The 24,737-nt window shown below is 34.8% G+C and overlaps 1 protein-coding gene across 4 annotated transcripts in view; it reads left to right on the top strand.

Moving 5' to 3' along the window:
* CCDC102B (coiled-coil domain containing 102B) overlaps positions 1-24,737 on the top strand; it is a 195,279-nt gene that overhangs the window by 150,534 nt on the left and 20,008 nt on the right. For all 4 annotated transcript variants that reach the window (XM_058438272.1, XM_058438274.1, XM_032152082.2 and 1 more), the window contains one exon: positions 5,581-5,697. In XM_058438272.1, the coding sequence (XP_058294255.1) occupies positions 5,581-5,697 (117 nt within the window). The remainder of the gene's footprint in view (positions 1-5,580; positions 5,698-24,737) is intronic.

Below are 24,737 nucleotides of genomic sequence, written 5' to 3'. Positions count from 1 at the left end.
AGCAACAAGAAGAAAAATGTGAGGGAAAAAGACAGGGAATTTGGTTCTGAGTATGTTGAGGTTGAGTTGGAAGTGTTTGGTAGGATTTTGGATTTATGAATGTAGAAAGGAAAGTTGAACAATGAGCAGAGAGATGATGGCTTAAGCCATGACAGTAGATGGGATGACTCTGGGTTGGGGCATTGAGGATTGACACCAAGCAAGACAGAGAAAAGGGAAAACTGCACAGAAATCCAACCAGGAGGGAAGCAGGAAAACCATTCTTTGCATAAGCCCAAGGAAGAGAGTCTTTGAACAAGGGCATTGTCAACTGTGTATAATTCTGCCAAGGAGTCAAGTAAGGGCAGAGCTGAATATTGTGTGGTGGAAAGTATGAGGAATGCTGGTAGCAGAAGCAAGTGAGAAAGGTAAGTGCAGCAACTCTTTCAAGGCACTTGATGGTAAGAGGAAACAAAGAACTTGAGTGGAAGCTCCAAGACTGGATAAAAGATTATCCTTTTTGTAAATCTCTTCAAGTTCCTTGTAGATTCTAGATATTAGACGTCTGTCGGATGGATAGATTGTAAAAATTTTCTCCCATTCTGGAGGTTGCCTATTCACTCTGATGATAGTTTCTTTTGCTGTTTAGAAGCTCTTTAGTTTAATTAGATCCCATCTGTCAATTTTGGTTTTCGTTGCAATTACTTTTGGGGTTTTAGTCATCAAGTCTTTTCCCATGCCTATGTCCTGAATAGTATTGCCTAGGTTTTCTTCTAGGTTTTTTATGGTTTTAGGTTTTATGTTTAAGTCTTTAATCCATCTTGAGCTAATTCTTGTGTAAGGTGTAAGGAAAGGGTCCAGTTTCAATTTTCTGCATATGGCTAGCCAGTATTCCCAGCACTATCTATTAAATAGGAAATCCTTTCCCAATTGCTGGTTTTTGTCAGGTTTGTCGAAGATCAGATGGTTGTAGATGTGTGGTGTTATTTCTGAGGCCTCTGGAAACCATAGTTCTCAGCAAACTAACACAGGGACAGAAAACCAAACACCGCTTGTTCTCACTCGTAAGTGGGAGTTGAACAATGAAAACTCGTAGACACAGGGAGGGGAACATCACACACCGGAACCTGTCAGAGGATGGTTGGGGGGCAAGGGGAGCGAGAGCATTAGGACAAAGGCATGCTGGGCTTAAAACCTAGATGATGGATCGATAGGTGCAGCAAAACACCATGAAACATGTATACCTATGTAACAAACCTGCACATTCTGCACATGTATCCCAGAACTTGAAGTATAATCATAATAGTAATAAAGAAAAGATTATCCTTCGACCCCTGATCTCCCACACTCCCTTATCCCCAACCTAAATGGAAAGTATTGAGCAATTAAATGTTAATGGGGAGGAAACCAAGAAAATTTCAAGGTACACGAGAGAAACAACTCTTAGAATGAGTTTGCCAAGTACCCTAAAGGTATGAAATTACAGATTTTTGTATTTTATAGAGAGTGGTTTCACCCATGGTCTCGACTCCGTCGGATCCCCTCCTCACCCCCCAAATCTGGGCCTGGCCTAAAGGTATGAAATTCTAAGTACAACTGAAGTGATTAGACTTTGACTTTAGAAGAGATATTTTGGAAGAGATGTCTCTGTAAAGGCATGCAAATTTGTATGTTTCATCACAGGAAGTAGGAGGTCCTTAGCTCCTATTTCTCTATGAAAGAAGTTGAAAGATCATTTGTTGAAAGTTATGGGAGAAATGGTAGACTTGGTGTTCCGGGAGATTGAATAATTCTACATGGTTAATAATATTGACTTAAATATTTGGTGCATGATTTCACAAAGAGCAGAACTTTGGAGTCTGCATTAACTGCTTAATCCTTTTAGATCATTTTGAAGGTTAAAATGTGAGGCAAAATGACAATAGGGTGTGTTACTTTTTTGCCTTTTTGTAATTATTCTTCTTTTTCTACCATATATGAATAAGAAAATACTTTACGTTACACAACACTTTTGTTCCTTAGACATCATCTTCAGTTTTTTCCATTCCATGCTTATCTGAATATAGAATACATATTTATATATAGTACTGACAATTTTGCAGAAGTGAATTATAGCAGATATTTCTGAGATCAAGGATATGGCAAATTGCCTGGTTTAAATTTTCATAAACACTGCAGTACAAACAGAGGATTTTTAAACAGTGATTTTGGAGTCATATTATGGGACAAACACAGGAAAAAAAGAAGGCTTACCAGAGAATATACTAAATAAATATTAAATAAAAGGACAGGAACTTGGAAAATGCTCTGTAATGCTGAGTAATTCACCTTATACAATATTTTCTATTTCTCTCACTTTCAACTTAAAGAATGTGATATATCAGTTGTGGATGACATTCATAATTCCACTAAATTAATCATTGTTAGCATCTGTAAGTCCACTGCTTTAAATTTTTCAGCTGCTAAATAGATTTTCATTACAAATCCATTAATCTAAACCTAAAGTTGAAGAGGCAAGTGACAAAATTAAGGTTATTTTGAGTCCAAAGTATAATTTTAAAATGTTCAAAGTAATTCTGTTTTTAAAGGAGAAAGTATAGTTGTTTAATCTGTTCATCAATTTTCCCTGCTGTATTGTTTTAATGTCTTCAGTTGTATAATATTTTGTTTATTACTTATTATTTTTATTTATTTTTTTACTCCTCCATGCCCAGATTATACAAGTAACAGTGAGGAAGCTGGAAGGTCTGGAGTAGGATAAGGACCAGGAATAGGAGATGAGGGCTGAGGAGTTATCGGACCATGTGGATAATAAGGACTTTGATTTATATAATAAATTGTTTGAGAAGCTACTGAAGAAAATTGAGCAGAAGAGTTTCACGATCTGAATTGCTTTTTAAAAAGCTTTATTTGGTTGCTATCTCGAGAAAGGAAGTATGAGGCTACATGCAGAAGCAGAAAGAATGGAGGCTATTAAAATAACTGAAGTAATAGATCATGATGGTTTTTGATCAGAATAATGGTGGAAATGGAGAGAAGTAACTGGATTTATTACATATTGTGAAGGGCAAGCTGATTTAAGTTAGCTTTAGCTTGGATGTGACATGTGAGAGAAATAAAGAACTTAACATAGTCAATAATTTTGGGAAGGATGGTATTGCTATTTACTGAGGTGACAGAGACTGACAGAGAAACAGTTTTGAGGGAGAAGTTCTGAATTTGGCTTTCCAATGTGTTAAGTGTGGGATGCCCTTTAGAGGTGTTGAGTAGGAAGCTGGACATGTGCATTCAAAGTTCAGTGGAGAACTAGAAGCTGGAGACAGACACTTAGAAATTCCCAGCATTGCAATTAGTACAAATGAGGTAGGTGCATGGGAACTGTCCAATGGAGTAGATCAGAAACACAACAGGCACGGGGACCAAACTTCAGTACACTCCAGTATTAAATTCTACTTCCCAAATAAATTTTTTTCTTGACATATTTTAAAAATTTCCTAGAGGATTATATTTTATTATTTAAATTTTTGAATTTGCTGTGTCCTTAATTTATGAGTGTAATATATTCTTATTTTTTTCTTGAAGATAGTGATTACAGTAGTTTTTTTTAAAACTAATATTCTCTTTTATATCTTACATTGGATCCAGTTATTTCTCTCCATTTCCACCATTATTTTGATCAAAAACCACCATGATCTCTTACTTCAGTTTTTAAGAGCCTCCGTCCTTTCTCCTTCTCCATGTGGCCTCCCTTTTCTTGTTTTTTCTTTCCCCTATGGACATTCTGTTCCTTAATCTCAGCCTGATTATTCCTGTTTTTCTTGTTTTGTTTTTCTGCCACTCTTACGTTCTTCACATGCCCAGAGATCTTTGATTTTTCCACTCACAATGATGAATGATATGGATTTATTTGAGGTATTTGGTGTGGGTTTCCTTTGCTGTTGTTTATAAAAACTTGCTTTCCTGCCTCTTCTCTCTTTTGAGTGGTACAGTTCATCGAGAGTTCTGTTGACAATGGAAGGGTTTATTATTGGATTTAATTCCCTGTAGTTTAATGACAAGATTTCAGAAGTTAAACGGGGGCATTCAATTACCAAAATGAATTCGATATTATTTTGGTGAACCTAAACAAAAACTGGTTGCTTTCATTTTTCTTCTACTAGCCTCTGTTTTATTTAGCAAAGTAATTTATATTCTTTTGGCCAGGGACTAATGCTACATTGTCTATTTAACTTCCATGATAGTGAGCTGGACTTGCATACTCAGACTTTCAAATAACTCTGTGGTATTATCTCTTGTCCTTGTCCTTGCCTTCTGTGTGCTCTCTTTATGTTACCAGCTCTGAACATGGAGTCTCTCTGTAGTGTGTTGGGAAATCAGGCTTCTACCATTATTGTAGTTGATTTCTAGTACACTTGGACTATGACATTTTCTGCTGTTTCCTTTACTACCTCTTGCTATCAGTTTATTGCCTTTTAGACAATTATTTCAATGGCCTTTAGGTTTATAATGATAGATGCAATAATGGTTTAACGCTCAGGTAATGCATTTGGCAAGAACTTTCTTAAAATTTGCTTCCTCCAGTTATTATCTTTGTGAATTTAGAAAAGTTACTTAAGTCTCTTAACAACATGGTTCCCTTTTCTGTAGAGGAGGGATAATGATAACAATACCTAACATATAGGATTACTGTTAGCATTAACTAAGGCAATATATATCAAGTTCAGTTCCTGGGGACTAGTACATGCTTAATATTACTATTATTAATAACAACACTATGAGTACTACTTTCATATTTTTAAACAGATAGTATAACATTAGTTTTTGTATTTTGTTATAAGATTGCATACATATTATGGATGATGGAAACATTTACCTACATAGCTTAAAATATATGTCAATACAACAAAACATAGCTTAAAATATGTCAATACAACAAAAACAGCATATATGTGTGCAGCTACACATTTTATATATTTATCAAATTTCACAGTTCTGCTGAAAATTTTTAATTTCAAGAACAGCTGTGGGAAAATAATCATTATTTGCATTTGTAGGGCTTTTCTCACTTTTGTGTTTTTTTCTGCAGTCATTTTCTCTGGAAATTTATTGGCAGCTTTTATAGATGCTCTTCATATATTTTATCAGCCCAATCAGTATGTATATATACTTGCCCAAGTTTGTCTCTGTTACAATTAATATACTATTAATGCCTTATAGAAAATAGACATAAAAAGGATTACAAAGAATACTGAGGTACTAATATTCAGGATGAAAAGATAAGGGTTAATTGGTTAGTTTAGAAACCAGTTTGTCAATTGTTTCAGAGTTTGTGGAGGTAACTGAGTTCTGCCTATTTTTCAACTGATAAATTGGGATTTATGGAGATCTGCTGATTTTTTTTTACAGGTTAGCATTTTTGAACTACAAGTATAACAATAAACAGTTCAACCACAATCATTACATCATCAGCAACAAGCGTGCCAGAATCCACATAGGAAAAAAGCAGAACAACACTAAAGCTAAATGAAAGACTAATGTGGATTACCCTGTGACCACCCTGTAATAGCATCCTGTGATTGTAATTTCAACTTTCTTTTTCAGTTTGACATTCTTCTTGGTCAACATAATGATGAAATGGAAGAACTGTCAGGCAATATAAAGGAAGAAGCCAAATCTCAAAACAGCAAAGACAGAGTGATTTGTGAGTTAAGAGCAGAGGTAAGACATTGGGTAAAGAGTGCCATATGTATTAAAACATAAATGACTGTTGTTAAATGCCATACTATTTTAAGTAGGGTAACATACGTGCCTTTGGTTACTTTATGAAAGTGAATGCTGCTGCTAATGTGATCAGCTTATATGTGATTTAAAAGGCTGTGGAATGACATTGGCCCATAACTAGATCTGAATTATTTGAATATTAAAAAGATGAAATATTTGACTATGAAACTATCTTGTAGCCAATACAAGTCTTACTGTGCCTAAATATTTTTTAAAAGTTCAACCAGCTGCTGGATCGTCTGTGTTCATTTATTTTCAGAACCAGTGACACACAAGATATGTGTCATGTAATTTCTGGTGGAATTAACATTGCTATTGGCAGCTAACAACAGTGAGAGATAAAATAAATTCACTTTTGTTATAGTTAATTCGTTTCTTAGGTACACCAAGTAGTGAAAACACTTATTTTTCCACTCCTGCCACCACCAACAATAAGTGAATTTTCACAAATGTGTAAAATCTGAGTGTTTTTTTACTGTTATGTAGGTAAAAACAGAATTATTGTCCTTACAGAAAGGAGAAGGGATTGAATTATTTGTACTTCATAGAAAATAGCATGACGGCATTAAAAATGGAAAATCACAAATTACTTGTCTTGGAACAGATAATTCTGGGAAAATATCTTGGAAACAAATGTGTAAGAGCAATTTACAGACTGAAATGAATTTAATGCAACTGTAGGCTGGTAGAAAACTGATTTGTATTAGGTTTTCTTCCTTATATAACTCTTCAAATTCTGAACTGACATTGGAGTATATTTACATCAGATGAATATAGTGCAATGGGGGAAATATACAGATTTTGGAGCTAGAAATATACAGATTTTGGAGCTAGAAATCAGCTCCTGATTACTTTATTCTGGTCAACTCCATAAGCATCTCTGAGTGTCAGTCTCCAGATTAAAATAATAGTAATAATAATATTAATAATAGTCATGAAACAAATTTTGGAAAATGTATATACCGCAAGGGAACAGTTTTCTGAGACAGAGTGCTCTAGTATTGGAACTGACAGCTAAGCCGCTTAGGAGAATTATGTCCTCCCTGTGTTCCTCCTCATCACATCAGTCCTAAAAGGGGTGTTGGGGTGAGACGGCACGTATCAAGAGACCCATTATGAGAAAGGCTGAGCTGTTGAATACAAATCTTCCTAAGTCAAAGGGAAAAATTGGTGGCTTTCATAACTTTTGTTTTCTAAGAGGAATCAGACTATCAGAATAGATACCTCTTTATCTTGACCCTCAGCTCTGAGAAGCATCTTTCATTAAACATTGTACAACATGTTGTATACAAGCTTATTTAATAGTTAACAGCAAAAAAAAGGAAGAAAGCACATATAGATATTTATTTAATATTTAATCTTTGGTTCTGCAAATATTGTATGGTTTCTGCTGTGCTGTGTTCTGGTAACTCAATGGTGTGGGATGTAGAAATGGACTTGCCTTCAGAGAACAGCCTTCAGCGAGGGGTACAGTATTCACCAGAGATCATACCTTTTAGTGTAAGTTGTCAACAGTTTGGGAGCTATACAGCAAATGTGAGTGATGCTAGGGGGATTGCCCTAGCCAGAAATTTTAGATGAAATACCAGATATTTTATTTACTGGCGTAGTTAAATAGCATTATCTTTGACATGAGGGATATTGTATAATTAGAACTCCGGGGTCATCATAATTTAATTTTTAGAGATTGTCACAGTAGGTGTTGATCTGAATTGATTTAAATCTCCTGTATCTCAATGCCTCTTACTGACTTTACATGTTCTAGCAAAGAGATTTCAATTACTGAGAGTATGATGAATATATTAGAAATGGTTATATGATTTTGGAGCAGGATATTGAGGAATGCAAGCAGGTTACTCCAGAAGACTGTTAGTGATACAGATTTAAACATTCTGGGTTTATATTGACAAAACTCAGGAAACAGAATATATAAAATGAGATTGATATGAATAAACCATTGGAGAAAAATAACAGCCTGGGAAAACAGAATCAAGCTGTCACAGAGAAATATACTTTCTGGTCATCTAGATAAATACGAGTTTAAATACTCCATTTTTTTAAGAATAAAACTGTTACTTTTTCTACATTTATAGAAATCTGATAAATAGAAAGTTGAATAACCAATGAAAGCCTGTAATCATTTATCCAGGAAATATTAGGTGCCTTGAGTAACAGGTGTTTCTTTCAAAAAATTTAAACTATATAGTTTGAAATATAATACTGAAAATAATCTTTTATAGCACATCAGTAGTAGCTTTTCTTGGTAGCTAGGTCTTCTGAAAAGATTTCTAGCTAACTTAGGTTGATGATTGAATTACAATCTGAGGTTTATTGCCTCCCTTAAGTTTCTTACTGTCTTCTATTAGAGAAGAGCTCAATGACGATTGTGATGTGAGTGGGGAAAGAAGGGACTGTATCAATTAAAACTTTAAATATTAGCTTGTCTTAGGAATAGCCCACCTCCCTTCTTTAGAAAGTCTGCATATTTTAGTGTCGACTTCAACACATCTAGTGTTTGACACCTTCAAGCTACTTGAGATCTTTAATATGATGCCGTCCAGCTCTTATCTGCCTTAGGACACAAACACATACATTTGAACTTTTCCTGTAAGTTGTGTACAATTCTTCTAAGACCCTGTTTACTGTGTCCCATGAGGTCAGAAGTCAACTTAGCAAGTCTACACTAATATGCTAATTTCTTTCATGTCAACATATCAGTTTTTACTCTCAGTGCTTCCAATCCAAAACTGCTTTACTAATACTCTTATAGTTGTGTTTAACAAGGATTCTAATTTCCAGTGGAGAGAAATTTTCTGTTTTACATTGGAGGTCATTGACTTAGAAGCTTTCTATCATTATCATCAAACGTTTTCCTTAGAAAACATGTTTTCCTATGAACTGACGCCTTCTGGAAACATATGCCTTAAATCAAACAAACAATTACATTTCTCTTCTGCTAAAATCCCTGGTTAATATGAGTATGGCATAAAAAGGGAAGGAAAGGGCCTGACAGTTTAGGTGGTGGAGTTCTTAGCTTCATTCTGCAATAGTGTGTGGCTCGTAATTGCTCAACAAATGGCCATTAACTGAATGAATGAGGGAAAGTAAGGACAAAGCACATATCAAAAAAGAGAGCCTTCTATTTTAACTTTCTATGAGATCGAAAGAAAAAGTAAAGTAAGAATGGAGGAAGAGTAAGCTGTCTATATTCATTTGGAATATGATCGGTTCTATATTTGACTCCTTTTTTTTGTTTGTTTGTTTTGAGATAGGGTCTCACTCTGTCACCTAAGCTGGACTGCAGTGGCACAATCTTGGCTCACTGCAACCTCTGCCTCCTGGGCTCAGGCAATTCTCTCACCTCAGCCTCCCAAGTAGCTGGGACTACAGGTGCGCACAACTATGCCTGGCTAATTTTTGCATTTTTTTGTAGAGACGGGGGTCTCACCATGTTGGCCAGGCTGGTCCTGAACTCCTAAGCTAAGTGATCCACTCACCTTGGCCTCCCAAAGTGCTGGGATTACAGGCGTGAGCCACCACACCCGGGCTAGATTTGACTACATTTGATGCACTCAAAGCACGTTGGTCACTAGTATGGTCTGACTGTGTGTGTGTTCCCCAAATTTATATACTGACATCCTAACTTCCAAGGTGGTGGTATTAGGAGGTGGGACCTTTAGGAGTTGATTAAGTTATGAGGACAATTAGAATTAGTGACCTTATAAAAGAGACCCTAGAGAGCTAGCTCATGCCTCTACCATGTGGATACACAGGGAGAAAGCGCTGTCTATGAACCAGAAAGCAGGTCCTCACTAGGTACAAAATCTACTGGCAACTTAATCTTGGATTCCAGGCTCCAGAACTGTGAGAAATAAATTTCTCTTGTTTATAAGCTACCCAGGTTATGATATTTTGTGGCCTGAATGGACTAAGACAGTCACAAGCACAGACTGGCAAGTGTAATTATTTAAAGGACAGAACTATCAAGAAAACTAGTGGCTGGGCAACTAAGTCATGAAGATAAGCCCCATTTCCATATAACAACTCTACTTTCGGGGTGAGTTGGAGAAATTCACTGTCCTCTAAACCTTTTGTTGAATTGAGTTACTTCTTTGATGGAGCAAATTGTTTCTCTCAAATACTATTAGAAATTCTCCTACATTTGAATATTTAAGCAGTGGAAAATGTTGTTAATTAAATAGCTTCCATAAATTCACGCATTAGTAAAATATTGCTTGATGTACGTTTTAATCCTAGTAGTCACAAGTAGTTATTGGAACAATTATTTCTAACAGTGATGTACCGTATTGGTTTTTATTTTGAGTTTTGATCTGTTCAAGTTCAAAACAGCTGTTCTGGAATTGGGTTGTATAGGTTGAGGCATTTCTTTCTGTGTAGGTAGCAATGATTCAAGTGCCCTGAAAAATAGAAAAATTATCTTCTGTTCATATTTGAGTCTGTGATTTTAGGCTTTCTAGAAATCACCAAGACAATAATTGCTTTACTGAAGAAATAACTCAGACTGCTGATAAATCAAAACAATTATGCTTTGCAATTATTTTATTAACCAATGAGTGGAAGATGTCATTTGGAGGTGAGCAGGAATGAAAACAAAAATAAACAGGCCAAGAAGCTTTCCCCTTCAAAGAAGCAAAACTATTTAATATGTGCATCCTTGTCTTAAATACTGAAAATTCATGGAAGATGCATAAAGATCTATTAAAATACTCTGTTTAGGTTGAGTATCACTAGATATTTAGAGCTAATGTTTATGAATACTTTGTAGGTTTCATGTGCCTTGTAAGGACGTAAAACATTAGATTTCATTTAATCAACACATCAATTTTATAAGATAATGTGATGGTTAATTTTATGTGTCAACTTGACTAAGTCATAGGGTGCCCAGACATTTGCCCAAATATTATTCTGGGTGTGTCTGTGAGGATGTTTCGGGATGCAATTAACACATGAATGGGTGCATTGAGTAAAGCAGATTGCCTTCCCTAATGTGGGTGGTTTTTATCCAAACAATTGAAGACCTAAATAGAACAAATTGAATGTTGACTTTAGCAACATGTTCCTTCTCCTGAGGAAGTCCTTGGTATTTCTCATTCACTTCAAGCCCAAAACCTGAAAAAGAAATGAGCAAAGCCAGTGACAACTGATAGTATTAATAAAATACCGCCATGTTTTCCCCTTCACATCAGTCTCTGCGTTTAAAAGGATTGATTAGTTGCTACAGAATCCATTGATTTGTTTGTAGAATCTAGAGTGATATATGATCATGTTTGATAGAAATTGGATTAAGTTATTGTAAACATGTAACCAATTTATTCATTTTAGCCCCTAAATAAACCAAGAATGTAACTATTATTCCAGGTTCATATTTCATTTAAATGCTTTTTCTCACTACCTGCTATATAGAATTACTTATCTTTACAAACACAATAAAAGGATTGCCACATTTTCAAGAGAAGCCAAAGAGGAGGATTAACTTTTTACACCTGGAAAATTAAATATAGATACTGTTTCCTACTTTCTCTTCAATCCCAGTGTTTGGAATGTAGCTATAAAAAATAATGAGATCATTTCCTTTGCAGGGACATGGGTGGGGCTAGAGGCCGTTATCCTTGGCAAACTAATAAAGGAACAGGAAACCAAATACTGCATATTCTCACAAGTGGGAGCTAAATGATGAGAACACATGGACACATAGAGGGGAACAACACACACTGGGGAGACGGTGGAAGGAGGGAGAGGATCAGGAAAAAACAACTAATGGGTATTAGGCTTAATACCTGAGTGATGTAGTATTTGTTAATATTGTTAAACAGATTATTACATCCTCACAGACACACCCAGAATAATATCTTTACTTAAGTACATTGGTTAATGAGCCCCTCCTGTTTGTACACTAAACATCCAACTGGCATACTTTTATATACTTATATATACTTTTAAGTTTGGGCATACATGTGCAGGTTTGTTACATAGGTAAACATGTGTCATGGGGGTTTTTAGTAACTCATTCTTAAATATAAATTAGCATCTAAAAGTTTCCTGTTATGGAGAAGTTTTAACATCAGGAAGAAAATTTTTTAAAAAATAGAAGAGCATCCGTAGAAAAGAAGACAATACTGGTAGTCTGTGGAGAAAAGGGCACACTCATACACTGTACGTGGGAATGTAGATTGGTACAGCCGTTATGGAAAACAATACCAAGGTTTCTAAGTAAGTTCAAAATGGAACAATCATGTGAGCCAGCAATTCCTCCTCTGGGAATATACCTAAAGGAATGAAAACACCATCTTGTTGAGATACAACACTCCCATGGTCATTGCACCATTATTCACAATAGTCAAGGTATAGAAACCACCCAAGTGTTCACTTATGAAAAAATTGGTTAAAGAAACTGATACGTATATACAGTGGAATATGTATTCGGCTCTAATAAAGAATGGGATCATGGTATTTCCGACAACCTGGATGGGCCTGTAGGACATTATACTAACTGAAATAAGCCAAACACAGAAAGAAAAATATTGCATGTTCTCACTTATATGTGAACTCTAAAAATAAAATTCAAATATACAGAGAGAGAGAACAAAAAAGTAGGTCCCAGGGACATTGTTGGGGATGTTGAAATGGACAGATGTAGGTCAGAGGCTACAAAGCAACAGATATACACACACACACACACACATATACACACACACATATACACACACACATCTGTATCATATATATACATATACATCTCCCCATCATATATATATACATATATATATATGCTGCTTTGTATCCTCTGACCTACATCTCCCCATTTCATCATATTATTATATTTATTATACATAAATTTATATATATTTATATATGTATAATGAATCAGTCTGGAGATCTAATGTACAGGATGAGAAATACAGGGTAACAGAACTGTACTGTATGTGAGATTCATGCCAAATGAGTAGATTTTAACAGATCTTGCCAAAAAAATAAACGAACAAAAAATAGATAACTATGTGAGGTGCTGGATATGCTAATGTGCTTAACTACGGTAGCCTTGCCACTCTCTATATACATTATAACATCATGTGGCATACCTTAAATATATACAATGCAATTTATTTTTGAAAACTAATTCTGGTAGTAGAAGTAGATTAAAAGCCCTATATCTAATATCTGAAGAGCAAAAACATTGATTACCCCCAAAATAACAAAATGTTACATAAAATGTAACATGGAGAAAACAAAAATATTGCTCTTAGGACATGGATACATGATAGCACAAATGAAAATTAAAATATATGATTTGGAGTTGAAAGTTGAACGAGTCACCCAGAAAGTAAACCACAAAGACAAGGATGTAATTAAAAAGGAAGTTTCTGGAATATTAATTTAGCAATTAGTCCCCGAAAGTAAGAGTTCCTTAAAAAAGAAGTTTAAAAGTGAGAGAATTAGAAAAACAAAATTCTTCCAAATGAGTGTCATGATGGTTTAGATGAATATATCCATCCAAGTAAGTAGCATAATAATACCAAAAAGACAGAGCAAAGTTCATTTCATTGAAGTTCTTAACACTGGAATACAATAAATAGTCTGAAAGCAAGCAGTGATAAATAAATGAGCACATACAGGTGATCAGAAATCAGAAACATTATCAGACTTCTCAACAAGCGACTCCAGAAATTATAAAACAATGTAGGTAAATGTTTAAAATTCTGAAGAAAGTGATTTACACCTTAGAATTCTACACATACTCAATTTACAATAATAATATAGATTAGAATAATACATTATAAGACATATCAAATCTCCAAAAATTATCAACTGTTGTAACCTCTTCGTAGTTCACAAAATGACGTAAGAAACATGAGTTAGGAAGTAGAACTAAATAGAAAAGCCTGCAAGAGTATTTCCAGGATAATGATGAAAGTTGATGCCAGGTAAAAAACATCTCAAAATAAAATAAAAGCGACACTCATTATGTTCTGAGTTTGTCAGTTTTTCTCGGAAATTTATACTTCTGTTGGAATGTTCCAGATTAGTAACTGCATCGAAAACTAAGCAAGAAACTATGAGGCATTTCATAACTTCAGGAAATATAAAATTATAATAGCAAAATAAATGCAATTATAGTATACTACATTGGTCACCTGTAAATATATATATACATATATATTTTTTAGCTCCTAAATAAACCGAGAATAAATATATATAAATAAATATATATAAATAAATATATATATAAATATATAAATAAATAAATATATATAAATATATATAAATAAATATATGTAAATATATATAAATAAATATATATATAAATATATATAAATAAATATATATATATATTTACAATGTTAAGATGGAATACGTGGCTGGGAGCAGTGGCTCACTCCTGTAATCCCAGAACTTTGGGAGAATATATAAAATATAAATAAGGGAGGAGTAAGTGAATTAACAAAGGCAAACAGCTTAGGACTGTGCTTATCTCACTGGATATTCTCAAGAAATAATAGACATTATAATTAGTGAAATGATATATAATAGGACAAATAATACCATATATTTTGTTCAGCCATGGTATGGAGATAATAGGCCTTCACATTAAAATAACGGTGATGATTTGTGAATTATATACAACCATTGAATTTTCAGTAAATGCCACCTATTTATTTGGAAGATGAAGTATTTGGATATTAACAGCAACAAAAAAGTGATCTTGAACCTATTGTTGAACTCAATTTTAACATGGAAGAAATCTTCAGTTGAACTGCCTTAAGTAGAAACCTAAATTCTTTTATAGGCTTAAAAATATTCTTGATATATTATGAAGATAATGAATTATTTTATTTCAATGTTTGTTTTTCAAATAAAGTGAATGCCCTTTTTTCTGAGTCCATTGAAATTTTTGTTCTAGAAAATATTTCATTAAATCTTGCCACTGACTACATAGTAACCATTTTAATTGTCAAAGGAATCCTTCACCATATATTTTCTACTGCCTTGCTTAATAATGCTGGTGTTTATTCCATGCATCTAGTTTGACATTGACTCATTTCAATATACACCAATGCTGGTGTTTATTCCATGCATCTAGTTTGACATTGACTCATTTCAATATACACCAATGCTGGTGTTTATTCCATGCATCTAGTTTGACATTCACTCATTTCAATGGACCCCAGCAAAGTGGTTCTCTACTCCTTTAATAATCTGCTCTCAGAAGCTAGTCGTTTTCTTGACGTTTCTAGAGAGTTCAAGGCTTTATTTACTTATTTCAGTACCAATGAGTATAAGGCGATCCACAATCCTGACCACTGCTTTTTTAGCTTCTAGGTCCTTAAAATTTTCAATACTCATTCTGAATTTCCTCTTTTTATAGTTAAACATCTTGGCCCCCACAAAGGTTTTTCTTCATCTATCCATTCATCCTGCTCTATCCATTAATCTAGGTTGAGTAGAAACAGTTGTCATTTTAACCTACTCCTTTAGTTGACACTATGACTGCTGGCAAGAGAGGGAAGGAAGTTCTTCCTTCTCCCATCGGTTTTACTTTGTGGAGGTGAGAGAATGCGGAGCGCAGCAGTGAGGTGGAGCATTGAGGTAAAAGCAAGCGTAATAGGAAGCTCAAAGGATATACGCCAGGTTCTAGACAAGAGCCACTTAAATTTTCACTACAAATGATTTTGAGTTCTGGTCATAAATAATTATTGGAAACTAAATTTCAAACAACACTCAAGTGTATACTCTGACCTTTATCTAATCGTTTGAGAAATCCTATCCTCTACTATAAATGTTAAGAACCTTTCAGTAAAAAGGTCAGGTGAGCTGAAGAGTCTTATGTAATCGATCCATAGGCATTGACATTTGTTTTTGAATTTGGACAAATGTCCGTGTTGGACTTTGGCTCACTGACATATTTGAGTAATCGATCCTTTCAACTCACTCACACTTGCTAAATATTTTTCCACTCCTAGAAGAGAAAACAGGCCACAGATGTAAATCTTCACTAAAGTGTACCTTTGATGTTGCTATCACAACTAACAGAATATTTTTGTCCAGCATCCTAAAGTTTTAACCTTATCAAGTAAATAAAAGCTTGATACATCAAAATCAATACATATTTATAGTGTACAGTGGAAAAGCATGTTTTATCTAGAACTTGTCTATCTGTGCCAGAGTATAAATAAAATTCTGGAAGCAGGACACTGGGAATGATGGTGATATCTTGACACCCAAGGCATACATTCATATTTATGTTTGATAAATGGGTTTACTTTTTACTTATTTAGCACTCAGAGACAGACAACTTTCTTAGGCAATATGCTTTAGTTTATGGCACATGATCACCACTGGTTTCTACAACGCCCTTCTCTTTGTGCTCAATCATTCATTATATATTTTCTGCTTATTTTTCCATACCATTTCCTACATAGGCTACTATTGCAATATGTTGTCTTTATCTATGTTATTTTAAAAAAGTATATTTTTAACTTTAGTAAATGTTAAAATCAACACTATCTTTTATCTTTTAAGGTTATTGTCTGTTGTAGGTATACTATCTCAACACAAGTGGCATTCATCATAATACCTGTCTTAAATGTGTTAACAGGCATCTCCCTAGAATAATGGCATTGACCTACATAATCATAATAATCAAACTGAATAAGTTAATAAATTATTAATATTATCAATATCTAATTCATAAATTCTCTTTTTCCAAGAATGTCTTTTATAGGCATTGTTGTAAAGCAGCCTCCAATCTAGTTTTGTTAATGCATCAGGTGTTATACCTTCCTAATTGCTTTTTAGTTTAGAATAGATTCTCTCATTATTTCCCCGTAAATTGGTGTTTTAAACAATCAGATCAGTTCAGTGGTCGAATATACTATATTCTGTATTGGTCTAATTGATTGTTAATGGTATCCTTTGTTCTTCTATATTCTGTATTTCCTGCAAACAAGAATTAAGTCTAGACCAGGGTTTCTCCCCCTTGGCGCTATTGACATGTTGTGGGGTGCCACCCTGTACATTGCAGGATGTTTAGCAGTACTCCTGGTTTCTACCCACCAGATGCCAGTAGTACTTCTTCAGATGTGACAACTAAAATCATCTTCAGACTTTGCTAAATGTCTCCTCAGGACAAAATCATTATGGTTGAGAAACACTGATTGACAGACTAGACTCAGGTTAACATATTTTTAGTAAGAATAATATGTAAAATCTCCATGGATTTCCTAATGCTTCCTATCAAGAGAAACAATGCAATGTTGTTCAGCTATTACCCATGCTAAATATGATCACTTGGTTAAGGTGTGGACTGCCAGCTTTCTCCAATATCATACCCGCTTTGAAATTAGTAAGTCATGTGTGGTATAACATTTTGATTCCTGAATGTATTGTTTTCTCCAGAAACCCTTTATCTAATGATTCTGGAACCCACTGATGATCTTTATGTAAATTTATTATAATTGGTAGTTGCAAAAGTTATTCTATCAATTTATACTTTTGAGCTACCATTTTCCTGTCTCTCCCAGTAGATTTTCTTAGTTTTTTTTTCTTTGTCTCTTTTTCTCTATTTAACATTATAGATTCATGAATTAATTTTCTTAGGGTGTTATAAATGAATATTGTCTAGTATGGTCTGAATACTTGTGTCCTGCCAAAATTCACATATTGAAAACCTAATCCTAGGGTGATAGTTTTAGGAAGTGGGATGTTTGGAAAGTGATTAGGTCACGAGAGCAGAGTTCTTAGGATTGGATGAGTATCCTTATAAAAGAGGCCCAAGGTGCTAGCTGGCTCCTTCCACCATGTGAAGACACATGGAGAATACACCTGTGAGTCAGAAATCAGACCTCTACTTGAGGCTAAATTTGCCAGTGCCTTGATCTTGGACTTCCTAGCCTCCAGACCTGTGAGAAATAAATTAGTGGTTTTGTTTTGTTTTGTTTTGTTTTGTTTTGTTTTGAGACGGAGTTTCACTCTTGTTGCCCAGGCTGGAGTGCAATGGCACGATCTCAGCTCACCGCAACCTCCACCTCCTGGGTTCAAGCGATTCTCCTGCCTCAGCCTCCCGAGTAGCTGGGACTACAGGCATGCACCACCACGCCCAGCTAAAGATGGGGTTTCTCCATGTTGTTGAGGCTGGTCTCAAACTCCAAATGTCAGGTGATCCGCCCACCTCAGCCTCCCAAAGTGCTGGGATTACAGACGTGAGCCACCGCGCCTAGCCAAATTAGTGTTGTCTTAAGCTACCTAGTCCATAGTAAGATGTTATAGCAACCTGCATGGACTAAAGCATTTTCTCTTTTATTCAGATTCTCAAATTGTCCCAAAGTTAACCAATTGGATCCCTTTTAGGCTAAAACTACTGTTCTTATAGTGTTTTGCGTAAATCAGTAAGTGCTTAATTGTTTTCAGGCATGCATATGTTCTGTGTTCATCCTGTACTTCCCTCGCTGCAGCACTGACATCAAGCATTTCTTCAAATAGCCCTGGCGTGTCTTACTGGAGATATTGGGATGCTGGCCGTCTTCACTTTCCTTGCAGTGTAATCGCTTCCATATCCTTTCAGTGGACAGGGATAGAACCAGTCACATTTGTGTTGCTAATTCCTCATTTACATTTACCATTAAATGTCTATTGCTTACCTTTTTTAAAAAAAAAACCTGGCTGATAATTTACACGCAGTTTCATGCACAGATATTGAATGATAATTTTTTTTTTCTCTGTTTTTGTTTTGTTTTTGAGACAGGGTCTCATGTTTCTGCCCAGGCTGGAGTGCAGTGGCGCAATCATGGCTCACTGCAGCTTCCACCTTCTGGGCTCAAGTGATCCTCTCATCTCAGCCTCTTGAGTAACTGAGACCAAAGGCACATGCCACCACACCTGACTAAATTTTATAAAGATGGAGTCTCACCACGTTACCTAGGCTGCTTAAACTCCTTGGCTCAAGTGATCCACTCGGTTGGGCCTACCAAATTTTGGGGATTACAGACTTGGGCTACCACACCCTGCCTTGAGTGATAATAGTTGGTATATCATGAAACACACAAGCAACTGTATAATGCACTCCCTTACCAAGATATGGAAGATTTTCTTCCATCTTGAAAAGTTCTTATGTCCCTTCCTGGTCAATTCCTTGCTTTAGAGATAGTATATATTAATGCTGTCAGTTCTAGAACTTTATAGGCCATAAATATTCTATTGTGTTGGCCTTGTTTTGTTCATCAAATTGTTTTTGGATTTATTCATAATGTCTCATCTATTGGTAGTTTTTTATCTTTTATTTAGTAACAATAGACTACTACTCCATTGTATGAATATACCGAAATCTATCTCTTCTGTTCATAAACATTTGTTTCATTTTTTTTCTAGATTTTGACTATAATGAATAAAGCTGTTAATATATTCTTATGTAACTATTATGTTTTTGTTAATCATAGGAGTGGGATTTATTTCTTTAGGAATAGAATTACTGTTTTATAATGTAGCTGTAAATGTTTTATTTTTAGAAAGCTGGCAAACAATTTTCTAATGTGATTGTCCCTTTTCTAAACAATTTTTTATTTGTATCTCTTTTAAACTGTTTCCTAATAATGTTAATGCGTATGGTTATTTGCTTTATTTTAAAATATATATAACATTCTCACAGACTTATAACAGTATTATTACACGTAATAGCCCTTTTAAGTGATGCTTAAGATTTCTATGCAATCCATTTTGCTCTGAACATCTATCCCACTGGATATTAAATTAGAGCTCTGTGTTCACAGTCACTTAAACTATATTCTGTGGTTATGTAATCAAATTGATATATAGTTACTTCATGTGTATCCAGTATTGGGGTTTCCCTTTTCCTTCTTTTCCTGATTTAATTCATGCTGGAGGATATTATTACAGTTTTTTCTTTTCCATGTGGTGATTTTATGCAAAATATTTGTATAGGCTGCCGAGCTTTGATTCTCATTTTGTTTTCTACTTCTAGTAGCTTTGTATAGATGTTGCATTCCTTTTTCTGTGACAAAGTGTGTGTTGCTTTGCTCAGGCTATACTGCAGACTGGGAGGCTTAAACAGCAGACATTCTTTTCTCACAGTTCTGGAGGATGGAAGTCCATGATCAAAGTGCTGGCGAGTTCAGTCTCTGGTGAGGTCTCTTTTCTGGGCTTATAGATGGTTGCCTTCTCACTGTGTCCTTATGTGGTCTTTCCTCTGTGCTCACTTGGAGAGAGGGGTCTCTGGTGCATCTTCCTTTTCACATAAGGACATCAGTTCCATTGGATTAAGGCCCCACCCTAATGTATCCTCTTAACCTTTATTGCCTATTTATAGGACCTATCTCCAAATATTATCACACTGGGGATGAGAATTCTAAAGACAAATATTGGGGGGAACACAATTCAATCCATAACAGTTGGGTAGGATTTTCCTGGAATAGCAAGAATAAGTGGTAACAGGGTGGGTTCTATGGGGGAAAGTGGAATAATAAAAATTATGAGTTGTGTACTTAATTTCTTAGTTGTAGTGTACCCTCTTTTGTCGATATAGTGAAGGGACACTTTTTAAAAATTCAAGCTTTTGGGTAGGGGGATGAAAATCAATTTGTCTTATGATTCTTTGATAATTCCCTTAATATCAATTTCTTGCTTTCCTACTGTCCCTTTCCAGGAAGGTTCTAAATGACACCCCTGCTTTCCAAGATACCCCTTGCAATCTAGAGTGCTACCCATGACCTTGAAAAACCTGAAAACAATTACCCTTGTAGTTTCTAATCTCCTTTATTACATTTCTGATAGTAGCTTGTCTTCTGGCTCTCCGAGTCTGAGATCTGTTCTCAGTTATTTTCCTGCTTAAGGTGACGCGGCCGCCTTTACAGGACACCCACCATGGTGTACGTTTTCTCTTCTGCACCATCCCCATCTGACTCTGCTCCCACATGGTCTACAGAGAAGGCTCTCTGCTGCCCTCAGACGTTTATTGCACCTCTTACATATCGGTCAAGTTTCTATAAGTCTAAGCCTCTTTATTGTGTTGACAGGTTTGCAGCTACTAGTGATTTTATTTTTTTCTCATTTTTGATCTTTGGAGGTTAGCTTGAGAGATTGAGATTTAGTCTGTGTTCATGTTCTAAACTATGCAATTTTCAAAGGATACTATTTTATAGCCATAGTCATCTATTTTTGTATTGATTACAAAAAAATACTTTAAGAGACTGATGTATTTGAATATTACAAAACAGACATCTAAATAAGCCTAGCAAATAAATAAATTTAATGTCATTTAAGACTGAAAGATAAAAACATTGAAATCTTGAGGGATACTGCAAAGCTTAAAAATAGGTATAACATTCGTTCACTTGTTGATGGGTTTGTTTGTTTTTTTCTTGTAAATTTGTTTGAGTTCTTTGTAGATTCTGGATATTAGCCCTTTGTCAGATGAGTAGATTGCAAAAATTTTCTCCCATTCTGTAGGTTGCCTGTTCACTCTGATGGTAGTTTCTTTTGCTGTGCAGAAGCTCTTTAGTTTAATTAGATCCCATTTGTCAACTTTGGCTTTTGTTGCCATTGCTTTTGGTGTTTTAGACATGAAGTGCTTGCCCATGCCTATGTCCTGAATGGTATTGCCTAGGTTTTCTTGTAGAGTTTTTATGGTTTCAGGTCTAACATTTAAGTCTTTAATCCATCTGGAATTAATTTTCGTATAAGGTCAGTGTGGCGATTCCTCAGGGATCTAGAACTAGAAATACCATTTGACCCAGCCATCCCATTACTGGGTATATACCCAAAGGATTATAAATCATGCTGCTATAAAGACACATGCACACATATGTTTATTGTGGCACTATTCACAATAGGAAAGACTTAGAACCAACCCAATGTCCAACAATGATAGACTGGATTAAGAAAATGTGGCACATATATACCATGGAATACTATGCAGCCATAAAAAAGGATGAGTTCATGTCCTTTGTAGGGACATGGATGAAGCTGGAAACCATCACTCTCAGCAAACTATCGCAAGGACAAAAAACCAAACACCACATGTTTTCACTCATAGGTGAGAACTGAACAATGAGAACACATGGACACAGGAAGGGGAACATCACACTCCAGGGACTGTTGTGGGGTGGGGGGAGTGGGGAGGGATAGCATTAGGAGATATACCTAATGTAAATGACGAGTTAATGGATGCAGCACACCAACATGGCACATGTATACATATGTAACAAACCTGTACGTTGTACACATGTACCCTATTAAAGTATAATAAAAAATTAATTAATTAATTAATTAATTTTTAAAAATTAAAAAATAGGTATAACATCAATACATATATAAGGAAATAGTTGTGTCTGGCATTAGACAATGCCTCTCGTATCTCAATTACAGGGAGTGTAGTTAATTCAGAACCCAGCTGCTACGTTCTGGAACCAGGAAATGAGATCTTGCTTTCCACAGGCTGCTCCCAGCCTAACACTGGCCTCTCTGTTCCTGGGAAGTGTGATGTTCCTCTGGCTACTGATGTTGACTCAAAAATCCCTTGAGGGCCTTGCATAATTTTGCTTAGACTGCACTGACGTCTCAGAGGCTTCAAAGCATCCTCCCTTCTTTCCTGCTTCTCCCTCACTCAAAGCCAGTCTTGTATCACAGTTTGACTATTCCCCACCTCTCTTGTCTTCCTCTCCATTTTTTCTCATAGGCATTCTCCCTAATAAATTTATTACATTTTTAATCTCATTGTAGAATTGCTTCTTGGAGTGTCCAGAATAACAAAAATAACAAAGACAAAAAAGCAAATAATCTAACATTCTACTTTAAAAGTTAAAGTGGCAGAAGAAAAGTGTAAAAAGAGGAGAAGAATGACAACACTAGGAATTGATCAAATAATTTTTTTAAACTTGAATACAGATAGCAAAGCCAGAAGTTAATTCTTTGGAAAAAATAACTAATTAATCAAGAAGCTATAATTAGAAATTACTAGTAATACAAAGTAGACATAGCTTTAGATAAGGCAGAGTTTTACAAATATAAGGAAACGCCATGAAGAGAGACTGCTAATAAAAATAAAACCTTACATGAAACGAATTATTGACCAGAAAAATATAGCTTACCCAATATGACACTTTTGAAATAGAAAGCCTGAATGGATTTATAACAGCAAGTAATTAAATTAAAATATAATAAACAAAAACTCTTCTTGCAATGAAACTCCAGTATCAGAAAAGTTTACGCATAAGCTGTACTATTTAGGGTATATGATTCCAATTTTTTAGGACATCTTCCAGAGAAGAGAAAAGCAGAAAAACTTTCCAACTTTTTCCAATGTGTTAGTTTAATACTGCATCCAAAGAAAAATAATAGAAGAAAGGAAAATTACAGTTAATTTCACAGATAAATTTAGTAGCAAACATATTCATCAAGTGCAAGTAATTAATTTAAATTTAGTAATTAAAAATTGCTTTGTCACAGTAGTGGAAGACATATTATAGCATTAGAACATCTATTATGCAAATCATCACACTAAACAGACTAAAAGCAAAAATCAATGGCATGGTTATCTCAAATGTTATTTAAAAAGCATTTGCCAAAACTAAATTTATGCTTATAGGGAAAAACACTTTAACCCAGTAGTGATCAAAGTGGACTGTTAAAACCTGATATCAAGTAGCAACATTTTAGAGCAAACGTTTTACTTAATAATGATTGGAAGCATGCTATCAGTTTAATATTTTACTTCAGGTCCCAGCCACTTCAACAAAAGAAGACGAATAAACACAATTATAAGAGTTGGAAAGATACAAAATTACAATGATCAAAAATGATACAATTATCTATTTACAAAACACAAAATAATCTACAAGATATATTTTCTGAGAGTTTAGAGATATTGCTGGATATAAGATCAATTTTGTGCATATACACCTGCAAAAATATGTATACCTATATATCTATATATAATAAACTAATATTTGTGCAATGATAGATAAACTGAATAAATAATATCAGCTCAGAATCAAAGTTACACATTTATGGGCAGTTGATCTATCACCAGAGTTGTCATTATAACTCAGTGCTGAATAGAGAAGCGAAAAAAACTGCTGACTTTAAAGATGAATAAAAAAAGAATCAGCTTGCCCAATTATAATAGTAATCTTTTTGTCTAGGTGATCAAATTTTAATGTCCATGCATATGTAATTCTGGTTTAACTACAAAAAAAGAATTGTTATTCTTCATTCTTTTTTCAAAGAGTTCATCAATATATCTGTTTTGGCAAATTCAGCTTCCCCCAAAATACCCAGATATTAGAATAGCAACATATATGAAACACAAAATGGTTATGCTAAGTCATTCTTAGCACATATATGGGACAAAAGATGATGATTTAAAAGGGGTGCTCATTAATACTTTTGCCACAATTTTATTCTTTCTTTGCGAGTGATTCTCTAGTTCTGACTCATTTTACCATCTCTTTCCCACTATTTTCCTCCTGTAAATTATATATAAACTTTTTTCTTCTTTACAACTCAATGCTAATAATTGAAGCTAACTTGCTGTTTTTTTCTGAACCGACAGAGTGTCTACAAATAACGCTGGTTAATTCCTTAGGGAAAACAAATATATGGATTAACACAAAGCATATTCTCGGTTGAGCAGAAGAGCTTGTTTTAGGCAGTGTCAGCAGGTTTCATGTTTCTCGGATACTAAGATCAATTGAAATCCTTGAGAATACCTGTTTGGCAACTTTGGTGCCAAGATAGTTTGTCTACTTTTAAAATTACTTGGAGGAGAGATTTTGCAAAAATAGCGCTTACCTCCCATGCTTAATTACAATTCCCTTATAATATATTCATTTTTCTAATGCAGATCTTGTTAGGTATTGTGTGTTTGCATATTTCTTCCTAATAATAGAGGACACTTGAGAGTGTAGTTAGTGCCTGGTAAAATTAAGTCCCATTATAGATGCTTTATA

This window comes from Hylobates moloch, unplaced genomic scaffold (assembly GCF_009828535.3).
Source record: "Hylobates moloch isolate HMO894 unplaced genomic scaffold, HMol_V3 SCAFFOLD_5, whole genome shotgun sequence".
Lineage (NCBI taxonomy): Eukaryota > Metazoa > Chordata > Mammalia > Primates > Hylobatidae > Hylobates > Hylobates moloch.
The sequence above is the reverse complement of the archived record's forward strand: the minus strand, read 5'-3'. Positions and strand labels throughout refer to the sequence as shown.